This window comes from Salmo salar, chromosome 04 (genome assembly GCF_965601325.2).
Source record: "Salmo salar chromosome 04, fSalSal1, whole genome shotgun sequence".
NCBI lineage: Eukaryota > Metazoa > Chordata > Actinopteri > Salmoniformes > Salmonidae > Salmo > Salmo salar.
In genome coordinates, this window is record NC_138294.1 from 74,287,706 (window position 1) to 74,315,309 (window position 27,604).

At 41.6% G+C, this 27,604-nt stretch overlaps 1 protein-coding gene across 2 annotated transcripts; it reads right to left on the bottom strand.

The window, feature by feature from the left end:
- Positions 1–1,908: 1,908 nt before the first annotated feature.
- Positions 1,909–27,358, bottom strand: LOC106603729 (tubulin-specific chaperone cofactor E-like protein). 2 transcript variants are annotated; one of them, XM_014197772.3, is made up of 9 exons: positions 27,100–27,358; positions 24,467–24,630; positions 24,033–24,182; positions 22,969–23,108; positions 17,616–17,797; positions 16,840–17,102; positions 13,426–13,552; positions 12,960–13,076; positions 1,909–4,104 (listed from the first exon to the last, which is right to left on the bottom strand). In XM_014197772.3, the coding sequence occupies exons 3-9, from the start codon at positions 24,172–24,174 to the stop codon at positions 3,747–3,749; spliced, it is 1,329 nt and encodes a 442-aa protein (XP_014053247.1). In that variant the 5' UTR covers positions 24,175–24,182; positions 24,467–24,630; positions 27,100–27,358; the 3' UTR covers positions 1,909–3,746. The 2 variants fall into 2 exon arrangements, with proteins under 2 accessions (XP_014053247.1, XP_014053246.1); XM_014197771.3 differs by having other exon boundaries at positions 24,033–24,186.
- Between the last annotated feature and the right edge of the window lie 246 nt (positions 27,359–27,604).

Genomic DNA, 27,604 nt, shown 5'->3' on the forward strand with positions numbered 1-27,604 from the left:
CACGGGAGCTTGGTCTTAATGAGTCGATGATAAGACGTTGGAAACAGCAGCGTGAGGAATTGACTCAGTGCAAAAAGACAACTAAAGCTTACTGCTATTTTTTTTTTGTTACAAGCCGTGTTTCGTTAAAGCCTATTTATTTTTATTACAAGCCGTGTTTCGTTAAAGGCTGTGTAAAGTTAATTTGTTTCAATGTACCGGTAGGCACCTGCGGCTTATAGACATGTGCGGCTTATTTATGTTCAAAATAATATTTTCTTTTAAATTCAGTGGGTGCGGCTTATATTCAGGTGCGCTTAATAGTCCGGAAATTACGGTACATCTGGCCCTTCTTTGGACACTGTGTTAACAAACCTCCAAACGAGCTTCAATGCCATACAACACTCCTTCCGTGGCCTCCAACTGCTCTTAAATGCTAGTAAAACTAAATGCATGCTCTTCAACCGATCGCTGGCCGCACCCGCCCACCCGACCAACATCACTACTCTGGACGGTTCTGACTTAGAATATGTGGACAACTATAAATACCTAGGTGTCTGGCTAGACTGTAAACTCTCCTTCCAGACTCCTATTAAAGCATCTCCAATCCAAAATTAAATCTAGAATTGGCTTCCTATTTCGCAACAAAGCCTCCTTCACTCATGCTGCCAAACATACCCTTGTAAAACTGACCATCCTACCGATCCTTGACTTCAGCGATGTCATTTATAAAATAGCCTCCAACACTCTACTCAACAAATTGGATGCAGTCTATCACAGTGCCATCCGTTTTGTCACCAAAGCCCCATATACTACCCACCACTGCAACCTGTATGCTCTCGTTGGCTGGTCCTCGCTATATATTCGTCACCAAACCCACTGGCTCCAGGTCATCTATAAGTCTTTGCTAGGTAAAGCTCTGCCTTATCTCAGCTCACTGGTCACCATAGCATCACCCACCCGTAGCACACGCTCCAGCAGGTATATTTCACTGGTGATCCCCAAAACAAACACCTACTTTGGCCGCCTTTCCTTCAAGTTCTCTGCTGCCAATGACTGGAACAAATTGCAAAAAAAAAAATCACTGAAGTTGGAGACATATCTCCCTCACTAACTTTAAGCATCAGCTGTCAGAGCAGCTTACCGATTGCTGCAGCTGTACACAGCCCATCTGTAAATAGCCCATCCAACTACCTACCTCATCCCCATATTTGTTTTTGTTTTTCTGCACACCAGTATTTCTACTTGCACATCCTCATCTGCACATCTATCACTCCAGTGTTAATTGCTAAATTGTAATTACTTCGCCACTATGGCCTATTTATTGCCTTACCTCCTTACTTAATTTGCACACACTGTATACAGATTTCCTATTGTGTTATTGACTGTACGTTTGTTTATCCCATATGTAACTCTGTGTTGTTGTTTTTGTCGCACTGCTTTGCTTTATCTTGGCCAGGTCGCAGTTGTAAATGAGAACTTGTTCTCAACTGGCCGACCTGGTTAAATAAAAGGTGATTCTTAAAAAATAAACATTAACAACAGCCATGTGACGATATGGTCCTTAGCCTCTTTATGTTAGCATACAGTTAATATTAAAAAGTAAAAGAAAAACACAATGCTTTATTCCTTAGTCCAATAATTACTTCGAAATAATATAAAACAAACCTAATTATATAACAATTTCCTTCTGGTTTCTTTGGCATTCATTGATACAAAGACCACTACTACCCTTTGGTGGAAGTTACCAACTATATTGAATTCCTTGAAGTACATAGAGTAAGTAGCAGAAAATATCCATTGTTATCCCGTAATTCCGTTATACAAGAAGTTCTAGGTAAATAGGATCTGAAATAGGCCTGTAAAATAAAGCATTGCCAAAATAAAAAGAGAAAACCATAAAATATCACCATAATAAAGCAAAACGTCTTCATAAAACCAAAGTATCTAAAACATTTATTTACAGATATCAAGGCGATGGTAAAAGGTTGTAGACAGAGGTGAATTACAGTGCTATGAATAGTCAGATTTAACAGTCTGCAGGAAAACATTGGTACATAGGCAAAGACAAAATAACATTTAAACATTTTTTACTGGAGGCATTGAAGCTTTCAGAAAAAATGTTAATCACTAAACAATAGTTAGTTATCGATCTGATCATCCTCCAATAACTTGATGTAACATCAGATAAACACACATGTACTATAGTATACACTTTTAGAGTAGGTCCCTCTAATTTGTTAAAAGTCCATGCAATCCCAAATATTAAATGGCCCACTTTTAAAAAATCCATGATCCCAGCCGACATACAGTATATTACACACTTTACCATTACCAATCATGCAAACACAACATATTAAAGGATCAAGAAGCACCTGAGATTCACCTAAAATAATTCCCAAAGGACAAAAGTCATCCAGTTATTTAAACAAAGCCTAGCTGTGACAGACAGTCACATTCATTCAGCTTTTGCAAATGTTATTTTCTTAAGTTTTTCCACATAATATGTAACGTAAAAACAGAGGAATTTAGATTAAAAAGGGAAATATAATTGGTAGAGTAATTGGTAAATAAACCCAGTATGTGGTTCACCTTGGTTTACTGATTTCTCCCCATCTATAAGAGTAGATAACCTCTCCCTGATGCAAACGCTGAGTGAAATTAACCATAGGACTGGGCAACAACAAGATATAATTTCCCATTGGTCATTTCTCACATCAATCCGCCAATTGGAGAAGGTCTCTGAATCTGAAGACACCTATTGGACAACATGCACCAATGAGAGAGCACAAATTCTGGGGGTGCATCATTGACCGAGGGTCGACTAAAACAATGGACACTGGTTCCAGTGGAGGTGTGAGACGGGGAGAGAGGACGAGAGAGGGAGCGATAGAGAGAGGTGAGGAAGGCCACAGCCTGTTGGGTGAACCAAGTGAAATCCAAGCACAGAGGAAGTGACCGTGACACAGTGGCCGGTGTGTGGTTACCCAGTGAGGTTGGCCTGGGGTTCTCCTTCCAACACCCACTCCCCCTCACATCCCATCCCCACTCCCCTCAGCAAGGGGGTAGAGAGCTGCTCCATTCATGAGGAAACAGACAGCAAGACGACCTGAAGCAACCTGAGTGCAGTGCATCTCCGCATCCCCCTCTCTCCATCTTTAACACCCACAGCCCACCAACTCAACCCGTCTCACTCACGTCTCGGCCGTGTCTCGTCTCTTTCCGCCAGGTCACCTGTGTGAGTTGAGGTCAGTGATGTTCTGTGTGGTCTCTGTGTGTCACAAGCTCTATTATCCTCAAAGCTCAATGGAGCAAGTCTCAGTGCACCACCCTCTGTAAATCTGACTCAGAGGTTATCTCAGGACATCTGAAGCACATGGTTCAAGACTGAGTGGGAGAGAGGGACTATGCTATTGAGTTAACATTACTTAAAAAACATAAATATTTCTGATAAAAGACTCTGTGCTCTCTTTTGACAGACCAAACGCAATGGAAAATTGCAGCGGTGACAATAGCGGTGCTTCGCACATAGCCATAGATTGAGCCCTCAGTGATAGTGTGCGTGTAGCATACATGTGTGAGTAGTGTGTGTGCACACACACACACAAAGAGGCTATGCTAATAAACATCTTTACAATTAATATAACTTAGGAAAATGAATAAAAAATATATATAAAAAAAAAAAAAAGAGACTGCATAGAAAGTTGGTGGCCAGAAGCTGGTCAGTCTGTAATTAAGTGCTGAATCCTCCACACACACACCACTTCTTAGGAGTCCGAGGAGGTGGATGAGATGGTGCGGCTCTTGGTTTTGGGCACCACCAGGATCTCATCCCCGTCTTGGATCATGTACGAGTGGAGTGCCCGGCTGCCGTACTTCATCTCCTCAGGTCCCAGCGCGGAGCCCAGCTCGCGGGCGATGTAGTACAGTCGCATGCCGTTGGCTGGCAGCCCCACCAGCGCCCTGAGCTCCTTCTTGAGCTCCCCAACCGTCTGCTCCAGCCGCAGGCTCAGCGCCTCCGTCCGCTCACCCCAGCGCACCTCCAGGGTGGCCGTGCAGGGAGGACGCAGGTCCACCTCTGCCAACGGGGCAAGCTGCCCGTACTTGGACACCAGGACGTGGTACCTTTTGAGATAGGACAGGATGGATGTGAGGTTGGGATTGGTCATTTGACAGGCACTCTTGTACATACAGTGCCTTCGGAAAGTATTCAGACCGCTTGACATTTTCCACATTTTTGTACATTACAACTTTATACTAAAATGGATCAAATAAATAAAAGAATCCTCAGCAATCTACATGCAATACTCCATAATGACAAAGTGAAAAATAGATTTTTTGAAATGTTTGCACATTAATAAAAAAAAAAAAAAAAAAACAGAAATACCTTATTTACATAAGTATTCAGACACTTTGCTATGAGACTCGAAATTGGGCTCAGGTTCATCTTGTTTCCATTAATCATCCTTGAGATGTTCTCACAACTTCATCGGAGTCCACCTGTGGTAAATTCAATTGATTGGACATGATTTGGAAAGATACACACCTGTCTATATAAAAAGGTCCCGAACTGGCCGCCCAGTGAAACTGAGCAATCGGGGAGAAGGGCCTTGGTCAGGGAGGTGACCAAGAACCCGATGGTCATTCTGACAGAGTTCTAGATTTCCTCTGTGGAGATGGGAGAACCTTTGGGAAGGAAACCATCTCTGCACACCAATCAGGCCATTATGGTACAGTGGCCAGACGGAAGCCACTCCTCACTAAAAGGCACATGACAGCCCGCTTGAAGTTTGCCAAAAGGCACCTAAAGACTCTCAGACCATGAGAAACAAGATTCCCTGGTCTGATAAAACCAAGATTGAACTCTTTGGCCTGAATGCCAAGCATCACATCTGGAGGAAACCTGGCAACATCCTTACAGTGAAGCACAGTGGTGGCAGCATCATGCTGCTGGGATGTTTTTTTAGCGGCAGGGACTGGGAGACGAGTCAGGATCGAGGGAAAGATGAATGGAGCAAAGTACAGAGAGATACTTGATGAAAACCTGCTCCAGAGACTCTCAGGACGTCAGACTGGGGCGAAGGTTCACCTGTCAAAAGGACAACGACCCTAAGCACACAGCCAAGACAATGCAGGAGTGGCTTCGGGACAAGTCTCTGAATGTCCTTGAGTGGCCCAGCCAGAGCCCGGACTTGAACCAGATCGAACATCTCTGGAGAGACCTGAAAATAGCTGTGCAGCAACACACCCCATCCAACTGACAGAGCTTGAAAGGATCTGCAGAGAGGAATGGGAGAAGCTCCAAGTACAGGTGTGCCAAGCTTGTAGCGTCATACCCAAGAAGACTCGAGGCTGTAATCGCTGCCAAAGGTCCTTCAATAAAGTGCTGAGTAAAGGGTCTGAATACTTATGTAACCATGATACCCGTTTATTATTTTTAATAGATTTGCAAACATTTCAAAAATCTGTTTTTGCTTTGTCCAATGGGGTATTGTTTGTAGATTGATGATGGGAAAAAAGACAATTTAATCTATTTTAGATTCAGGCTGTAACACAACAAAATGTGGAGAAGGTCCAGGGGTGTGAATACGTTCTGAAGGCATTTGGAAAGTATTCACACCCCTGGACCTTCTCCACATTTTGTTGTGTTACAGCCTGAATTTAAAATGGATTAAATTGAGATTGTCACTGGCCTACACACAATACCCCATAATGTCAAAGTGGAATTATGTTTTTAGAAATTTGTATAAATTATTTAAAAATGAAAAGCTGAAATGTCTTGAGTCAATAAGTATTCAACCCCTTTGTTATGGCAAGCCTAAATAAGTTCAAGAGTAAAAATGTGCTTAACAAGTCACATAAGTTACATGGACTCACTCTGTTGCAATAAGTGTTTAAGATGATTTTTTAATGACCATCTCTAGCTACTTGCTACTTTCAGTGTGCTACTCTGTAGCAATATACACCGCCGTCCTGGTCCAAACACCACAAAGCAAGCTAAAAAAACTATGCCCAAACTGTGGTAAGACCGAAGAACTCAAAAGCGGTGGCCTGTGACATTTGTGATTTGTTTGTTCACATAAAGTGTGGAGATATCCAACCCTTGTCATATAATGAAGCTGTAAAGTCTCAAAGTAACATTTAGCTTGTTTGCAATGTATGCTGTTTAAACGCGGTGCCAAATATTGGGTTGCTGGACACAAGCAGGGATGAGTGCAATCTAGATGAGATAGTCGACTTATCAGTAGTGGGGACAGAAAATGACATGTTTGACTGTTTCCATCGGAGAGGACTTCACTTTATCCATGTCAACGCATGGAGCCTGCTGCCCAAATTAGAGGAATTAAAACTCCTCGCTTCTAACACCTGGGCTGCAATAGTTGCTGTGACTGAGACATGGCTTGATGGGTCAATTGAGGACAATGACATTGAGCAAACGGGTTATAGCATTCATAGAATTCACCGAAACGGTGGCAGTGTGTGTTTTTACTAGGCATTAAGTGTTTTTTAACCCTTGTTTAAAACTGAAAATAGGTCTTGAAGCTGCATGGGTAGATATACTTCTTCCTAAATGTCATCCCGTCACTGTTGGTGTCTGCTATCGGCCTAAGCAGAATCATTTCTATGATTTACTTGAATCGAATGTGTGATCACAATGTATTTGCTGATAGAGAATGTATTCTGCTTGGTGATTTTAATACAAATGTGCAGTTATCACCCAAGAACAGTACACAAGTAAATGCCCTGTATAACTTTAATCAGTTATTTGGACTGAAACAACTGATTGTTGAGCCAACCCGGGTGTGTATTGACAGTAAATCAACTTTGGACTTGATTATTGTATCAGACCAAGAGAACATATGTCAGTCAGGACTTTTAAATATTGGATTTAGTGATCATATGGTAACCTACTGTACCTGTAAGAAATCCAAAATACTGCTTGAGCCTGGTAATAACTACATGAAGGTACGGCCTATGAAACAATACTCAAAGGAACGTTTTGTAGAAGTACTTGGGAATTTGGATTGGTATCCTGTACTAAAAACTGTGATGTTGATCAAGCTTGGTATGTTTTTAAAGATCTGTTTGTCTGCACTCGACTCTCTGGCTCCGATGAAACAAATTAGAATCAAACAGTGGTCAGGGAAATGGATCACCTCCGAGATCTTAGACCTCATAAGGAAAAGGGATCGCTAGCTGTCCAAATTCAAAAAGGACAAATCTACAATACGATTATGATGGTTATATTAACTATAGGCAGGATACAAAACAGATAAGGCCAAATCCCAACATTATATAGACGTTGTTAATGACATTATTGATTATGTTTTATGCTATGACCAAGCAAAGGTTTTACCACTATAGCCTCATCTCTGGTTAAGAAGATACCCACCTGCTCTGGACACTATGGCCAGTCTCATTAACAACTTTACCATAGCAAAGGTATATTTGAGCTGTGCATGGTAACAGAGGACAAAGTTTCCAATCTACTATGCTTAATAAGAACAAACAAAGCAAATGGGCTGAATAACCTTCCTGCAAGATTCATAAAGGATAGTGCCTGTGTCACTGCTAAAATGATAACACATATTGTAAACCTTTCTATTTGTGCTGGTACATTTCCCAATGATCTCAAAATAGTCTGGGTGGTTACGCTCCACAAGAAGAGCAGTAAGACAAATTTAGGAAAATACAGGCCTGTGTCGATCCTCAGCACCTTATCCAAAGTTGAGAGATTTGTTTTTAAAATCAACTTGAGGGATAGCTTCGAGCACTGCCCCTTGTGCCCCCTACTGCTGGCCAGGAGTATTTATTTGAATGATAGGTATGATGTGCAATCAAGATAGTTTTTTAAGGTTGAAATGAATATGGTTGATTTTTAAGGTTAGGGAAAAGTGCAGTGAATAGTGCCACTTTTTAGGATGTCAATATAAATAAATGTATTTATGGTCGTTTGTAATTTTGTCTTGCCTTTTAATCATTTTTTTTCTGTTATTGTATTTACCAATTGAGGACCACATTGGAAACAAGCGTTTTAATTAATAGTTTTAAGTGATATCCTCTGGGTCCACATTGTTCATTTTGTTGTATGTCTGTTAGCCAAAATAAATTCAATTCAATCTCATCTCTGTACCCCACACATAGACTTGTCTGTAAGGTCCCTCAGTCGAGCAGTGAATTTCAAACACAGATTCAATCACAAAGAACAGTGAGGTTTTCCATTGCCTCGCAAAGAAGGGCACCTATTGGTAGATGGGTTAAAAAAAGCAGACATTGAATATCTTTTTGAGCATGGTGAAGTTATTAATTACACTTTTGGATGGTGTATCAATACACCCAGTCACTACAAAGATACAGGCGTCCTTTAATGGCTGTGATAGGCGATAACTGAGGATGGATCAACAACATTGTAGTTACTCCACAGTACTAACCTAAATGACAGAGTGAAAAGAAGGAAGCCTGTATAGAATCAAAAACTTTTTTTTTTTTCTTTTTTTTTTTTAAATGGGGCAAAGAAATTAGCTTTAGGTCCTGAATACAAAGCTTTATGTTTTGGGCAAATCCAACAACACATCACTGAGTACCAATTCATATTTTCAAGCAGGGTGGTGGCTGCATCATGTTATGGGTATGTTTGTCATCACCAAAGACTAGAGTCAAGCACATGCAAAATCCTAGAGGAAAAGTCTGCTTTCTAACAAACACTGGGAGACAAATTCACTTTTCATCAGGACAATAACCTAAAACAAAATGCCAAATATACACTGGAGTTGCTTACGACACTGAATGTTCCTGAGGGGCCTAGCTACAGTTTTGACTTAAATCGGCTTGAAAATGTATGGCAAGACTTGAAAATGTCTGTCTAGCAATGATCAACAACCTACTTCACAGAGCATGAAGAATCTTTTTAATAATAAATGTTTAAATATTGTACAATCCAGATGTGCAAAGCTCTTAGAGACTTACCCAGAATGACATACAGCTGTAATTGCTGCCAAAGGTGATTCTAACATGTATTCGCTCAGGGTTGTGAATACTTATGTAAATTATATATTTCTGTATTTAATTATCAATACATTTGCAAAAATGTATACTAACAAATGTTCACTTTGTCATTATGGGGTAATTGTGTGTAGATGGGTGGGGGAAAAAAATCGATTTAAATCAATTCTGAATTCAGGCTGTAACAACAAAATGTGGAATAAGTCAAGGGGTATGAATACTTTCTGAAAGCACTGTACATTATGGGAAACAGACCATTTTAATCCCACATGTTTTGCAGACGTTGTGATGTACTCTGAGACATACTGTCTTCTCTCAAACAAGCATATTATTTTTCAGTTTAATACACAATGAATATATCTGAAAGATAAACACCAGCGAAAACATAGTGAAACGGTTTGCAGTATTTTATAGTCTAATCGCTATCTAAGGAAAAAGCTTTATCTGACACTGTGGGGGTAAATTGGGACAAATGTATTAGTGAATGAGTGTGTGTTTGTGTGTGCTCACTAAGAGTGGTGTGCTCGTTCGGAAAACACAGCGAGCCCTCTACCCCTCTCTCAGCCGTGAGAAAGCCCCCCCCCCCCCCCCCCTCAAGGGAACACTGAGGTAGAGATAAGGAACGATTAAATAAAATCCCAGAGAAAAAGCCTTTCTCTTTTCAAAGCTACTATACCATCTGGGCCAATCAAAGCAATTTCCCCTTCCCACCCCCAAAACCCTGCCTGGCCAGGGTTTCAATGCGTGTGTGTGCCACCGCCATGGGAATTCTACTCCAAGGCCCCAGTCAGTGCACAAAGTGCCATTCTGTGAGAAGCACATTTCTACTCTCATTTAAAGGTCTCATTTAATGTGGTAACTAACCACTCGTACACCTCTGTAAATAACATCGCGAGAGATAATGGAGGTATGGTAATGCTAAATGCCATTTTTAATGGTCCTAGCTTAGTGTGGTGCCTGAAAAAGCTGTGGCATTCATTTAATACCCGTTTTTCTATACACGGCCAAAAGTATTGGGGCTAATACCTTACCTTGTATCTACCCCAGATCTCTTAGCGACTTATCTGGCGTTTCATGCCTCTCTCACTCTCTGTTCTTTAATCCTCCTCAGCTGCATGGTTGAGAGATGACGTGCTAAAAGGTTTGTGTTACGTTGCATTTCCTCACTTCCCTGGTATGCCCTCAATCCCCTTCCTCTGTCTCTTAATAATGACCCCAGCCCCATCTCTACATATCACAAGCCCCTTCCTCGTTATACCCTTCTTACCCAGACCCCTCTGTAGCCCCTCCTTTCTCTCCTTACCTCAAGTGCACTACTCTCTCCACACTTTCCTCACCCCACCCCTCCCCTCTCTCTCCTTACCCCAAGCATCCCCAGTCTCTCCACTCTCCAGCCTCGCATCATTTCAATCTCCCCAAGCTGTTTCAGAAAGCCGCTTACGACCACCAAATAGCTCTATTTTCATGTCACCTGACCATAGCACTGGTTCAAATCCAAGTGCCAATTCCATTTATCAAACTCCAGGCGGTGCTATGGTCAGTTGACATGAAAATATTTATCTTTGGCCACGCACAACAGCGGTGGTTTTGGTGTTGAAAAACAGAAGCATATGCAGAAAAGTAGCTCATACCTACTGTAAATTATAGTGGTGGATCTTTGATGTTATGGGGATTTTAAAAAATATATACTTTTTTTTTTTACTTCCACTGGTCCTGGGGCCCTTAAGGTCAACGGCATCATGAACTTTACTAAGTACCAGAACATTTTAGCCAAAAACCTGGTTGCCTCTGCCATGAGACTGACACTTGGCCACAAGTTGATCTTGCAGCAAGACAATAAGCCCAAGCACACATCAAAATCCACAAAAAAGTGGTGAATTGACCACAAAACCCACATTTTGCAATGGCCATCTCAGTCTCCGGTCTTGAACCCCATTGAAAACCTGTGGTTTGAATTGAAGAGGGCAGTCTTTAAGAGCAGACGAAGGATATCAAGGATCTGGAAATATTCTGTTGGGAGGAATGGTCTAAGAACCCTCCCAACGTGTTCCCCAATCTCATAAAACATTGTAGAAAAAGGCTCAGTGACGTTATCCTCGCAAGGAGAGGGTGCTACAGTATTGCAAACAGAATCTCTTTCTCTGAGCAATTGTATTAGTATATTATTATGCTAATCTATAGCTATGACTAAGACTGAGAGACTAAGCTAAGGCTACGGTTATTCAAAGGTAGCTGTCTGTCAAATCTGTGCAGGCTGCCGTGTTCACCAGTGTTCACCTGGGAGGCTGAGACCCGCTCCCCAGGCTCTGATCTCTGAGGGGAGCAGGCATGGGTTACTCTGGACCCGGGCCGAAAGGGGATAGCCCGGCCGCCTAAGTCCTGTCCACATCCAACACACACTCGTGCACACACAGCAGCCTTGGTCAGCTCAAAACCATACATCCCCCCCCCCCCCCCCCCCCCCACACACACACACACACACATCCCCCCCGCTCAAAGAAACAGGCTAACCACGCTGTTCGCGGGCGTCAGCGTGGCCAGGCGCTAAAATACAAATTGGTTCTATTTGTGACGCTCAACACGCTGCAAGTCCCGCCTCTCCCATCTCCTCATTGGTTTTAGGAGCATATACCCACGTGGGTGATTGAAAGATGAACTTATGTCCACACTCCGGTAGGTTGTAGTAATGCTGTAAAGTTGGTTGCCAACTGCCATATAAAGTACAAAGAAGAAAAATAAGCCTTAAAAGGAGATGACGGAGATGAGAGATGACGAGACATGATTTCGGTTTACCATTTTATCTGTGGATTAATTGTTGGGAATAGAGGACCTTGTGCATTTCAGGTAAAATAAACAACCCAATTTTTATATACCATGACAAATTAGCTAGCAACACCAAGCTAGCTAGCTAAATTGCCATAAATGTTTCATGCTTTTTGACCTGTCCCCAAATTAATATAATTGGTTCAGAGTTTTGATATTTCAACCTGTGTGGGTGAACAAAATCAACGTGCGTGCGTCCGGTTTAGTCAGCATGTAAGACCCAAAACTAAGTAAATGCTGTTTAAAAGGAGAGAGAGAGCGAGAGAGCGAGAAATATAATTAAACAGAGGAAAAGTGACCAAAAGAAAACCAAGAAAGCGGTTTGCGGCTTTGAAACACTTCCATTGCAGTACCCTGATTAATCTGAGACACTGTGGGGGCGCTGTGTTGGTTTGGAGTCATTGGTCCACTGGCAGAAACACACCTGTAGAGAAAAAGAAAACCCAAGCACCCCCCCACCAAAAAAGGCACTTTCCCCACATAATTAGGGGGACAATATTCACACAGAGCTGAGCTACAACAGGTCTGGTTACACAGGGAAATGAGCCAAGCTCTCAATCCCCCCCTTAAAGGAAAAGAAAAGAGAGAACGAATGAACGAGTGAAGGAGGAGGAGGTCAAAAAAATAATCTACCTGCCACCTTGTGTATCGGTTTTCCGATCTGAGTATTCAGAGGCACAAAGAAGTCATTGAGTAGGCAGAGACTGGTGCCATTGTCTCGCAAAGGTTACTTTCCCCCAGTCAGGGAGCGCGCTTTCCCCCCGAAAATCCTTCCCTCGCATTCTCCTAAGGTTAAGTGGAATGTGGCTGGCAAAAAGTGTGGGCCGATTAATTTTTATGCATGGGCCCAAACCCCCCCCCCCCAATAAAATTCCCATCATGGGAAGTCCTAAGATGACAATATGTTACGGGATGTCAGGTGTGTTAGAACACTGAGGGGAGTATTAACATAAGCAGAGAGAGGTAGGCGGTATCTGAGAGGTACTGACTCAAAGTGATTCCTGTCCGCTGTTCTCAGAGGAATGCTAGTGCTATTATGAACCAGATGGAGATTGTTCTTATCAGAAGAAAAATGTGTGCGTGTGTTTACAGTTCCTCTGACATACAGTAGCTCTACCTCAACAGACTGGAGTGTGTATGTGTGTCAACAGTACCTCTGAGGCAGCGTCTCTTCAGAACAGTCCAGGTAATGTCTGATGAAAAACCTCTCAGCGTCTTCCCTCTCCCCTTCCGTCACCACACTCCCATTCAACACAGTCACAGATGGCAACCTGCAAAAGGACAAAGATTGACTGTGTGTGTGTGACACATTTACACAAATCAAACAGGTGTGTATTCAATTGGGTTTGTGTGAACCTCTTCAAAAAGGTTGAATAATCCCCCCCAACTCAAACAAATAATTAACACCCTACCATTGTACTTGTACTTTTCTTGCACTAACACCTGTACTTGCCTTTTCTCACTAGTAGTGACTTTGCTGATAGCTGCTTTATTGAAGAAATGTTTTAATTGCTATTGTGACTGTGATATGTGGTTGTCTTTCCTAGCTACCTTAAGATGAAGCACTAACTCAATCATTCTGGATAAGACTAAAATGTGTGTCTGTCTGTGTGTACTCACTGTGCCACGGTGAGGCTGCGTCTCTCTTTGTTGGTGTAAGGCTGCAGTAAGGGAATCCCCATCAGCCTCACCTCCTCCAGCTTAGGGAAGAAATTCAGCCTCTCTATGTCCTCCCATCGGTTAAGCCCTTTAGGACACACACGTATGCATGCACACACACACACAGATATGGAAATGATCAGCACTCATTCTCTATGGAAGACCAGGATACAGTATTGAGTATGGCGTACAGAAGTAGTACAATACATAGTTCTAATCTATTTTCACATGAGACAGATCATAGAGGGCTCTTTCAGTGATTGAATGAGTGTGTATATATTAGTTTCATTTATTTAGCCTATATAAGGGGGTAAAATGCCTTTAAAATGCCGAACGTAGTGTTAAAAAACATTGGAATGTAACAGAACTTGAGCTCTTCTCAGTAGACCTACTGATTTCCAGAGGGTTCCCTGTCCTGCATGAGAAAAGGTACAGAAGCAAAGGAGTAAGAACAGGAGAAAAGGGAAGGAAAACAGGAATAGCGGATGGAGAGTTATTAGGTAGAGGAAAGAGGGATATTTGTGTTTATACAACGGGTGGATCTAATCCTGAATGTAGATAGGTTAAAACCGCATTCCAGAAGGTGTTAATTCCACAAGTTAACACAAGCTAAATCTATGACGTTAAAATGCCTATTTACTCTGTTCCATCTGACTGAGCAATCCACTGTCTCATCAGCCCAGCCAGGCTGTCTAATCGACACTATAAAAAGTATCTAGACATTATCTCACATTTATTTTAGACTAACATTTCATTGTTTTCAACAGCGGAGATTTGTATAAACCTTGCGGTCTGTCTCTCCGACATTTGCAACATTGTTCAAATATTTAAATTCAATCTCCAGATGTCCCTCCATAGTAATGAACATGTTGGGACGAGACACAGGCAGGCAACTTTTCTCAGCCAGTCGAAATCATGAATCAGCATAATTTTTTTATGGATATATACACAGTTGTAGCGAAATGTTTTGAGACTGACACAAATATTAACTTCCAAAGTCTGCTACCTCAGTTTGTATGACAATTTGCATATACTCCAGAATGTTATGAAGAGAGATCAGATGAATTGCAATTAATTGCAAAGTCCCTCTTTGCCATGCAAATTAACTGAATCCCCAAAAAACATTTCCACTGCATTTCAGCCCTGCCACAAAAGGACAAGCTGACATAATGTCAGTGATTCTCTCGTTAACACAGGTGTGAGTGTTGACGAGGACAACGCTGGAGATCACTCTGTCATGCTGATTGAGTTGGAATAACAGACTGGAAGCTTCAAAAGGAGGGTGGTGCTTGGAATCATTGTTCTTCCTCTGTCAACCATGGTTACCTGCAAGGAAACACGTGCCATCATCATTGCTTTGCACAAAAAGGGCTTCACAGGAAAGGATATGGCTGCCAGTAAGATTACATCTAAATCAACCATTTATCAGATCATCAAGAACTTCAAGGAGAGTGGTTCAATTGTTGTGAAGAAGGCTTCAGGGCGCCCAAGAAAGTCCAGCAAGCACCAGGACCGTCTCCTAAAGTTGATTCAGCTGCGGGATTGGGGCACCACCAGTACAGAGCTTGCTCAGGAATGGCAGCAGGCAGGTGTGAGTGCATATGCATGCACAGTGAGGTGAAGACGTTTGGAGGATGGCCTGGTGTCAAGAAGGGCAGCAAAGAAGCAACTTCTCTCCAGGAAAAACATCAGGGACAGACTGATATTCTGCAAAAGGTACAGGGATTGGACTGCTGAAGACTGGGGTAAAGTCATGTTCTCTGATGAATCCCCTTTCCGATTGTTTGGGGCATCTGGAAAAAAGCTTGTCCGGAGAAGACAAGGTGAGCGCTAACATCAGTCCTGTGTCATGCCAACAGTAAAGCATCCTGAGACCATTCATGTGTGGGGTTGCTTCTCAGCCAAGGGAGTGGGCTCATTCACAATTTTGCCTAAGAACACAGCCATGAATAAAGAATGGTACCAACACATCCTCCGAGAGCAACTTCTCCCAACCATCCAGGAACAGTTTGGTGACGAACAATGCCTTTTCCAACATGATGGAGCACTTTGCCATAAGGCAAAAGTGATAACTAAGTGGCTCGGGGAACAAAACATCGATATTTTGGGTCCATGGCCAGGAAACTCCCCAGACCTTAATCCCATTGAGAACTTGTGGTCAATCCTTAAGAGGCAGGTGGACAAACAAAACCCACAAATTCTTACAAACTCCAAGCATCGATTATGCAAGAATGGGCTGCCATCAGTCAGGGTGTGGCCCAGAAGTTAATTGACAGCATGCCAGGGCGGATTGCAGAGGTCTTGAAAAAGAAGGGTCAACACTGCAAATATTGACTCTTTGCATCAACTTCAATGTAATCAATGCAATTGTCAATAAAAGCCTTTGACACTTATGAAATGCTTGTAAGTATACTTCAGTATTCCATAGTAACATCTGAAAAAAATATCTAAAGACACTGACGCAGCAAACTTTTTGGAAATTAATATTTGTGTCATTCTCAAAACGTTTGGCCACGACTGTACAAAGAACTATCAATAGAACATTTACATTTTAGTCATTTAGCAGACGCTCTTATCCAGAGCGACTTACAGTAGTGAATGCATACATTTCCTTCTCTTTTTCCCCCCGTAGAAAACAGGTAAAACAAAAAAAGTGCAGCTAGTTTGCAGTCTTTCCATCTTCAGTTTAAGTGGTTGTGTTAGCTGTGTTGTTGGCTAGCTCCTCTGAGTAAGTGTCCGGACGAGAGAGCACATTTTTTACGCCAGGCGAAATCGAGCATCATTATCTCATTGTTACGGATGTATCCAAATAAATGTCACAAGAAAACAGCTTAAACAAATGCAAATGCAGCTACTTTGCTGTTATTCTGGCTGCACTGTTTGACGTGACTAAGTTAGCCGTAGTTGGCTGGCTAGCAAACAAGGGATAAGAACGTTGGCAGCCAGTATGGCAATAGAACATTTAGAATGAACGACTGGGTCGCGTCTCTGGCAACCGAACCAATAGAATGTTAGACCAGCCGGCTTGGGTAGCAACCCTAGTTTTGTGTTGGGACTATATCTTGTGGAAGGAAGAAATAGTATGAATAAATTAATTAAAAATAATTTAAAAAAAATATGAAAATATGTCAAATCTTTATTTGAATATGTTGGTAACCCATTGTAAAAAAGTGATAATGCCCTCGAAGCCGGTGTTTTGAAGATATATTGGCCCGGTTTTCCAGCCAGCGACGAAGTCTTGGGCCTAACAACACCCGTGCCAATATATCCTCCAAACACCGGCTTCTTGAGCATTATCACTTAAGTATACTCCTGCTATGTGTGTGTGCGCACCTGTGTGTGAGTTTGCATGTGTATGAGACTTCCTTCGCAAACCTGAGTTGTTGAGGTTGATGCTGCGCAGGTTAGGAAACAGGCGCTGCAGTGTGTCCTGAGGTGTGTCCTCCTCCACAGAGCTAAGTCTGTTGTTGGACAACACCAGGGTGTCCAGGCACGGGTACATCGGCCCAAACTTACGGACCTCACTCCACTCCTGTAGCTGGTTGTCTGTGATCTGGAGCAGGCGCAGGGAGGGGCAGGGGACCGGGGACTCAGCAACCTGGGCATAATCATTCAGACAAAGGAAGAGCTCCTCCAATCTGCAGGGGGAGATAGTATGAGTATCAGAGGTAGCTGGGTCGTTCCACAAAGAGTGCCTTTTGCATCCCTTTGACATTTTAAGTAAAAATTGTACACCAATATTGAATTTTAAAAGCCTGTTATGTTAAATGAAGTGCCCTTTAATATAGACCACACGGAGAATTCAATAAACAGATATAATTTTTTTATATAAAGACTTAATAAAAGGCAAAATTCTGCATTTTGACATGTCCCACCGTCAACCCTGTGCCACTTCTAGGAAGTTTCAACCCACTTAATCCCAAAATGTATCCAGGTTTTTACCATCATTGTAAAGCCATAGTTATTGTGTTGCTTTGACAAAGTAATTTCTGAAGATGATTATTTATTTAATGCGATTAGTGAATCATTTGTTCCTCGTTTATTGGTCAACCCTGTTACGTGAACTGATCTCTCATTTTAATACTGTATAACTATACCTTTTCAAATGTGTCTGGTTTGTGATTCACAGTCCACCATCTGTCATGACTTACTCAGGGGTCTGGCGGGTGAGTGTGTGTACCGTGTCCCAGGTGACACGCGTGTTGATGAGGACCAGGCGGCGGACTCGGGAGAACACCTCAGCTAGGCCTGGCTCCAGTTCAATCCCACTCAGAGGGTTCATACTCAGGTTAAGGAAGTCCAGGTTGGGGATGTTAGACACAATCGTGCAGATCTGGCAACCCAAAAGACAGATTGGAGATATTATACACAAATCACACTGCATTTGTCACATGCACCAAATACAACAGGTGTAGACTTTCGCTACAACGCAGAGTTAAAAAGGAAGGATGAGCAAAAGAAAACAATTAAATAGTAACACAAAATAACATTGGTTTTGGTTTGTTTCATTGAAAAGGGGCTGATATAACATTGATTCGACCACAGAAAAAACCTGTGATAATATAGTGCAAACTAATGGGGCAAACTCAGTGAAGTTCAATCTCGTGCATCTCTGTGCAGCATGGCATTTCTTCTGCGTGGCAGTCCTGGAGGAGTGCGTGGCAGTCCTGGAGGAGTGCGCAGCCAGTCCTGGAGGAGGTGCGCGTGCAGCTTTGAGGGTACATTGCATGTACGTAGGGGTAAAAGTGACTAGGCAATCAGGATAGATAATAAATAAATAGAATAGCAGCAACATATGTGGAGTGTAAAAGTGTGTGTGTGGCATCAATATGCACTTGTGTGTGTGTGCGCGCACGTGTGTGTGAACGTATGTAGTGTGTGCTGGAGTGTCAACGTAGCATGTGTGAATGTGAGGGTAGAGTCCAGTGAGTGTGCATAGAGCAAGAAAAAAAAAAGGGGTCAATGCAAATAGTCCAGGTGGCCATTTGATTAACTGTTCAGCAGTCTTATGGCTTTGGGGTAGAAGCTGTACACTGTAGTATACACTGTAGTGTACTGTGTTAAGAACGATACTCTGATGATTATTCCCGATTGGAAGGCCTTGGCCCTTGAACCATAAACTAGGTCATGGGTGTCCTTAAGCAATTTGAAATGCATTTGAAATGTATAGTCTATTCAAACTAGAGGTTGACTGATTAATCGGAATGGCCGATTAATTAGGGCTGATCTCAAGTTCATAAATCGGTAATCTGTATTTTTGGCCACCGATTGTTTTTTTTTTTTTTTACACCTTTATTTAACTAGGAAAGTCAGATTAAGAACACATTCTTATTTTCAATGACAGCCTAGGAACGGAGGTTAACTGCCTTGTTCAGGGGCAGAACAACAGATTTTTACCTTGTCACCTCGGGGATTCGTTTTTGCAACCTTCTGGTTACTAGTCCAACGCTCTAACCACCTGCCTTACATTGCACTCCACGAGGAGCCTGCATGGCAGGCTGACTACCTGTTACGTGAGGGCACCAAGAAGCCAATGTAAGTTGCTAGCTAGCATTAAACTTAGTTTTTTATAAGATATCAATCTTAACATAATCACCAGTTAATTACACACGGTTGATGATATTACTAGTTTATCTAACGTGTCCTGCATTGCATATAATCGATGTGGTGCCTGTTCATTTCTCATCGAATCACAGCCTACTTGGACAAACGGGTGATGATTTAACAAGCGCATTTGCGAAAAAAGCACTGTCGTTGCACCAATGTACCTAACCATAAACATCAATGCCTTGCTTTAAAATCAATACACAAGTATATATGTTTAAACCTGCATATTTAGTTAATATTGCCTGCTAACATGAATATGTCTCACTTCTCTTGCATTCCGTGCAAGCAGTCAGGGTATATACAGCAGTTTGGGCCGCCTGGCTCATTGCAAACTGTGTGAAGTCCATTTATTCCTAACAAAGGCCGTAATTAATTTGCCAGAATTTTAGATAATTATGACATAACATTGAAGGTTGTACAAAGTAACAGGAATATTTAGACTTAGGGATGCCACCCGTTAGATAAAATACGGAACGGTTCCGTATTTCACTGAAATAATAAACGTTTCGTTTTCGAAATGATCGTTTACGGATTCGACCATATTAATGACCTAAGGCTCATATTTCTGTGTGTTATGTTATAATTAAGTCTATGATTTGATATTTGATAGAGCAGTCTGACTGCGCGATGGTAGGCAGCAGCAGGCTCGTAAGCATTCATTCACACAGCACCTTCGTGCGTTTGCCAGCAGCTCTTCGCAATTCTTCAAGCATTGCGCTGTTTATGACTTCAAGCCTATCAACCCCCGAGATTAGGCTGGTGTAACCGATGTGAAATGGCTAGCTAGTTAGCAGGTGCGCGCTAATAGCGTTTCAAACGTCACTCGCTGTGAGACTTGGGAGTGGTTGTTCCCCTTGCTCTACATGGGTAACGCTGCTTCGAGGGTGGCTGTTGTCGATGTGTTCCTGGTTCGAGCCCAGGTAGGAGCGAGGAGAGGGATGGAAGCTATACTGTTACACTGGCAACACTAAAGTGCCTATAAGAACATCCAATAGTCAAAGGTATATGAAATACAAATCGTAGAGAGAGAAATAGTCCTATAATTCCTATAATAACTACAACCTAAAACCACCAGCTTTCATAAATGTGAGTTATAGATCTGTCATGCTCATAGAACGCAAGTCTAAGAAACAGTAGATTTCTTCTACGTGCGCTATTTATATGGTTCCCGTTATTACATTTAGTTTTATAATCTTTTACTTTTGTACACCAGCGGTTTTGTACACCATAGCTGAAAATACAATATTTTTGGTTGTGGAAAATATATATTTCACAGCTGTTTAGATGGTATAATGATTCTCTACACTATAATTGCTTGTTTTGTCAAACTGAAATGGTGGAGTGCACCTTTAAATATATAGCCTTATACTTTACATCTAACATTTCTACACACCTTGACCGGTGTTGAAATCCTGTAGTATTTACTATAGTTTTATTTTTTTATTATCTTTTTGGGTCTTTCTTCAAGGAACGCTCCTGAACAAATACTAAAAAGAGCAAAAAGTTGGTAAGACTGGGGTCTGAACGGCTAGGTTCAGCACTTCTGCTCTTTTTCTATAACTTGTATGGAGCACAATATATATTAGTCTACACTTGGCATGTACATTTGAAGTGGGAAGTTAACATACACCTTAGCCAAATACATTTAAATTCAGTTTTTCACAACTCCTGACATTTAATCCTAGTAGAAATTCCCTGTCTTAGGTCAGTTAGAATCACCACTATATTTTAAGAAGGTAGAATGTCAGAATAATTGTAGAGAGAATGATTTATTTCTGCTTTTATTTCTTTCATCACATTCCCAGTGGGTCAGAAGTTTACATACACTCAATTAGTATTTGGTAGCATTGCCTTTACATTTTTTAACTTGGGTCAAACATTTTGGGTAGCCTTCCACAATAAGTTGGGTGAATTTTGCCCCATTCCACCTGACAGAGCTGGTGTAACTGAGTCAGGTTTGTAGGCCACCATGCTCACACACGGTTTTTCAGTTCTGCCCAAAAATGTTCTATAGGATTGAGGTCAGGGCTTTGTGATGGCCATTCCAATACCTTGACTTTATTGTCCTATAGCCATTTTGCCACAACTTTGGAAGTATGCTTGGGGTCATTGTCCATTTGGAAGACCCATTTGCAACCAAGCTTTATCTTCCTGACTGATGTATTGAGATGTTGCTTCAATATATCCACATCATTTTCCTTTGTCATGATGCCATCTATTTTGTGAAGTGCATCAGTCCCTCCTGCAGCAAAGCACCCCCACAACATAATGCTGACACCCCCGTGCTTCATGGTTGGGGTGGCGTTCTTCGGCTTGCAAGTCTCCCCCTTTTTCCTCCAAACATAACAATGGTCATTATGGCCAAACAGTTCTATTTTTGTTTCATCAGAGCAGAGGATATTTCTCCAAAAAGTACAATCTTTGTCCCCATGTGCAGTTGCAAACCGTAGTCTGGCTTTTTTTATGGCGGTTTTGGAGCAGTGGCTTCTTCCTTGCTGAGCGGCCTTTCAGGTTATGTCGATATAGGACTCATTTTACTGTGGATATAGATACTTTTGTACCCGTTTCCTCCAGCATCTTCACAAGGTCCTTTGCTGTTGTTCCGGGAATGACTTGCACTTTTCGCACCAAAGTACGTTCATCTCTAGGAGACAGAACGCGTCTCCTTCCTGAGCGGTATGACGGCTGTGTGGTCCCATGGTGTTAATACTTGCGTACTATTGTTTGTACAGATGAACGTGGTACCTTCAGGCCTTTGGAATTTGTTCCCAAGGATGAACCAGACTTGTGGAGGTCTACAATTTTTTTTCTGAGGTCTTGGCTGATTTCTTTTGGTTTTCCCATGATGTCAAGCAAAGAGGCACTGAGTTTGAAGGTCGGCCTTGAAATACATCCACAGGTACACCTCCAATTTACTCAAAGGATGTCAATTATCCTATCAGAAGCTTCTAAAGCCATGACATCATTTTTGGGAATTTTCCAAGCTGTTTAAAGGCAGTCAACTTAGTGTATGTAAACTTCTGACCCACTGGAATTGTGATACAGTGAATTATAAGTGAAATAATCTGTCTGTTAACAATTGTTGGAAAAGGTACTTGTGTTATGCACAAAGTGGATGTCCTAACCGACTTGCCAAAACTATAGTTTGTTAACAAGAAATTTGTGGATTGGTTGAAAAACAAGTTTTAATGACTGCAACCTAAGTGTATGTAAACTTCCGACTTCAGCTGTAGGTTTCTCACTCATGGGTGACAGAAATTTAAATATGGGGGATGGGAATGGGCATATGCACATTTTATATTAGCATATCAATACAGTGTGTAGTAGAGTATTTTACAGTATACTACTAAATTCTATAGCAAGCACTACATGATCGTGGGATAATACAGTGTCTAGTATTGTATTCTACAGAATACTATATAATTCTATACTAAACTGTACTACTATAGAAACTGTACTATTTTCTTACGTGGGCATTGGCACTGACTGACTGACTGGATATAGTCAGGATATAGTCAGGATATAGAAAGTCTTGTTTGTTGGATTTGTTTGTTAAATGACACGAATTGTTTTCGGTGCCGTTGTTTTTTGCGTGCTATGGTAGTGGATACTGTCCATTTGCTACATGCTTCTTTAATGCTAGCCAAGAGGTGCTGGACATTACAAAATAACCAACTATTGGACATTTAAAAAAAAAATGTCCAGATAAAACAACACCTTAGTTGTGTAGAAAATAGGGCAAACCTTTATCAAAAAAAGTTAACAATCTCTGAAAATTATGACAACAATGGAAAATGTGTAATATTAGCCATCGTGCTAATAACTAGCTGCTGATAAATAAATGGTGCATAACATGGTAGCAAGGGTGAGGAGGATAAGGAGAACTACAGTACCCACCTCCCCCCAGTCTTGCAGCTGGTTGTGGGACAGGTCCAGCTCCACCACGTGGGCACAGAAGGTGGCCACCTCAGCCTTGTCCCCAGCTTTACTGATGCCACAGCCGTCCAGGACCAGCACACTGGGCAGGTTCAGACGATCTGGAGCGAGACAACAATCTTTCTAATGAATAATTGTTCTTTATTGAATCAAACTGTACCGTCAATAAGAATCACATTCACATTACACGGGACAACAACCTGGTATCACTTATTGTCATTACTTATTTGGCATCACTACATAGGCAGTATCCTTGGGGCGCTAAGGCATTAGAGAATGACTCATGATGTGTAGATACCCTATATAAGGAATGTAGTGTAAGTAGGCCTACATGGAGTTTGCAGTATTCCTGGGTAACTAGAAGATGATAACTTGTGTGATTTCCCTGTATAACACATGCAAGTAAGCCTACATGGAGTTATTACCTCTTAATTCAGTTGTTTTTGTAAAACAGAAAGTAGGCTGTAAAGTATGGGCCTTGACTCTTCTACCTTGAGAAATAACCATTTTTTCAGTTCATTAGACTATAAATCACATCGCACCCACCAACTCAGTTTTAGCAGGTAACATAACAAATGCTACAGAGAAAAGATGCATAGGCCACCATATCACTGAGTTATTACTCAAAGTCAGCGCGCTAATGCGGCCTTCAAATGCTTGTCGGACCTGGGAAACTTCACAGTTATGAAATCATAAGTCCGACATGACTGTGTTCAAGTGGTTTTGAAGTCAAAATAATTCCTCAAACAATGAGATTTTATCTAGCTAGAGGAGCTAGCTAACGTTGCTAATGATAAAGTTAGCTAACTTGTTTAACGTTGCCAATATGGTCAAACTAGCTACATTGATAAGTTTGACAATGTCAAAAATGTATTTGCTTTATAATCGTCACAACTAATGTAAAATTATCTCCAACATTCCCACTCGGAACTGGTTGTTGTCCAGTCGGAACCTCGTATTTCCTACTTGTGAGGAGCATTTGAATGCAGCATAAGATACGGATCTATAACACCTTGATCTCTGACCTTTGATGGGCGACCCCTGTGGACTAGACAGTACCACGACACCCATGCCGTTCCCACGACAGTATGGGAAATTCTCTGGGTTGTACTTTTCACTGACCACCTGGACGAAGGTGCGCCCCTCCTCTTCATCAGAGGACTCCATGGCCCCAACTGTCTGATCAGAGAGAGCGAGAGGCTTACAACCAGGCGTATGGTTACAAAGTACAGTAGGACTTGTTGGGTACACCACATGTCCATGCCAATCAGACTTGGAAATACTTGGTATAGCATATAGAGGCTAATATAGGTCTTTACAGATAAAGCACATGGCTTTAGTTACATGCCCTTTCAACTGACTTGTCTACTGCTAGCATACATGCTAACAAGTCAAATCTTATTCACGTACCAAAACATTGACTTAAGGTTAGCAGAGAATGTTTGAAATATTGACTCACAAATATGACTCCTCTAGGGGTAAAGTTGGTGTGGACCACAGACAGACACCTCTGGGCTGTAGTGTTGTGAGGAGGTGCTGTCTCTCTCCCTCTCTGGCACTGGCCAGGCCTGGTGGATGAGGAGACAGTGCCAGGGGCTCACGCAGCACAGGCCTGGTACACTGCTGCTTAGGGAGAGAGAGGGCCCAAGAGGGGGGGAGAAAAAGAAAGAGAGCGCGTGTCACATGAGCTAAAAGAGTGACCCCATTATCCTTCCACATTGTGACATCATCTCAATGAAGTAACCATAGAAATATAATGACCTTTTCAATAGAAGTAACAATGATTCACTCTACTCTAATGTTCTTTAATATATCCTGTTCAACTCTCGTTTGATTTAATACTAGTCAGACTGAAATCACTGATCTCTAACATTTGTGGTTCACTTAGCCTGCATACGGTTTACACAACTGTCTATTTGTTGAGTCAAAAGAAAAGTCCATACACTCTCTCCAACTCCAATGGTCATGGAGTGCTACTGGGTACACTGGCTTTAGTGAAAGCTTACAAAAAAATATTTCTGTTTTTAAACTGCAGTAAAAAGGGCAGTAACTGCAGTCGACTGTGGTATTTTGGACGCAGTAATTGCAGTTACACATTTTGGATGCAGTATTTGCTGCATACTGCAGTTATACTGCAGTCATACTTCAGTTATAATGCATTCTGACTTCAATATTTTTTCTTAAGGGCAGCACTGTTTCAATTTCAAATAATCAACTAATGATGGTCTTCAGTCTGACTCTGAACCACAATTAGTTGAATCAAGGCCTGGTGTGTTTCTGCTGGGCTGGAACAAAAGCCTACACTCTCAGTGACTCTCAAGGTATGAAGTTAGAGATCTGTCAACCCTTTCGTAAGGACACAGGTGTCTGAGCAGGTGTCGGATTCTTACAGTGCTTCCTAAATGATCAGACATATTGGTTTTGCTATCTGGTTGGGTTAAGCTCTGTCTGTCTGCAAACTGATTCTCTGGCCTGGACCAATCTGAACTCACAACCTACCCTTTTCACACTATCATGCTGAATCGAACAGAACTAGCCCAACTCAGGTATTTTATTTTCACTTTGCCCTTCCAGCACTATGGTGGATACGTAACCAGACCAGCACAGTTCAGCTTGGCTCAGTATTGTAAAACAGCCAATAAACCAGTAGGCATATCTCAAGTGGTTCTGTTCCCAGCCCCAAGCTGTCTGAGACAACATGATGACACCATACAGACAGGGTTCTGTCAAGAACCTGTGTGAAGTCCAGTTAGAGAAGGTTTCCCATATCAGAGACCCACTGGTTTCAATCTCCGATACACCTGGGATCAAAGAAGTGTCTCCTAATAGCCCAGATCAGGTGCTTCTGAGGGCAAACTGGGATTAACACTGAGATAACTTTGTGTTTGAGTATGAATCCAGGAAGATTAGCCCTGATAGTCATGGGTATTTTAGCTCATTGTAAGGGCCAAGAGAGTGACAGTGGTACTACAGGTGCAACATTAGTTTATAGTTACATTACCAAGCGATCTTAGCTGGTATTTTCAAGTATGTCTGATAAAATAGACTATAGCAATGTGATTTTTGGGGTTCTAAACCACAACCATAGCCTGCTTGCCTTGACAAGTCAGCCAGACTTGAGATATGCTCTTCAATAATAACTGGAGTTAAAGAATTTGAGTTAATACCCTTGTTGACAATGTGAACACTATTCTGTAACCACTAGGCTTACTGTACGCTCAAACATAGGCTACTACCTCAAAACATGAGCGTATGCCATATCATAAGGACACAACAGAAACAGGTTTTGGATGTCAAGGTTACATGTGACAAAACTCAACGATAATCTCCTAAAGCCTGTGAGCCATTACAAAAGACTACCGGTAGGGTATATGTATGTATATTTATTATTATTTTGTATTTGAATTTTTTTCGGTAGGGTATATTAATGAAGAGCGGAGTACATGATTGGCCTATGGGAGAAGGTGGGGGTAGGGGTCATGCGCAGAGCTGCCATGACAACACCTTTGTGGCCCAACGCGTAATGGGGGGGGGGGGGGGGGGGGGGCGCATTAGAACAAGATATAACAATTAGTTAATGATTCTTGAACGTGGCCAAGGTGACTGTGACGTAATTGCAGTGGATTTCCTGCATTGTTAGAAAACTTTCTATTCTACTTGAATAAACTCAAGTTCTTGTGGATTTTTTTATATATGTATAGAAAACTTGCACGGTTCTATACGTTTCTGTATTCTGAACCGGTTTTCATGTTGTGCCGCAGCCAATTTTTTGAATTGAGAAAAACATTCCCCGAACAACAACAAAAAAATCGACAGTGAATAAAAACACCCAAAATGCATCAAACTACATTGCTTTGAAACCAAGCTGTAAATATCGACATGATCAATGGATTATTCTTTGAATGCGACAATGATATGTGCTTGAAGTAACAGGTTGTAGGCTACTTGTACGGTACTACGGGTACATACATTCTCATTTACTGTAGCTATGATTTAGGGAATATATTGTAACCTAAAACAATGGTCCTTAACAATAATCATCGGGAAATATACCAACGAATACGCATTGAGAGAACATTCGATCCCACTTACCGTTCTCTGTCGTTCACTTCGAATGTTTGTTATTTTCGTTCGGTTAGGTAAGGGTCGTCACTAGTTACAACAGCCACAAAGTCATAAACCCCGCCTATTTCTACAATTTCTCTTCTTAAAATGTGATTTTAAGCCTAACCATAACCTTAACCACACAGCTAACTTTATATTAAGACCAATAAGTTATTTTACGATATAGTTTACAGCTACGGCTGTAATATCTACTATAGTGGAAATATTAGGTGACACTCAAAGACCCACCCCCTTCGTTGAGGAAGTGACGCAATTTAACAGTCAATCAACTCTCAAAAGAAAACACTTTTTAAAAGTCCATTTTGCAGATATTTTACAGATGATGACAAAGAATTGTTGTGGAGAAATACTGTGCAAATGACTAAATACAATTCCCAATCGCCTTGATGAAAAAAATCCCCAGTGTTATGCATATGGGAATATAGGACCTATGAACACACTGGAATAATGGAATAACTGTGATTCATCACAC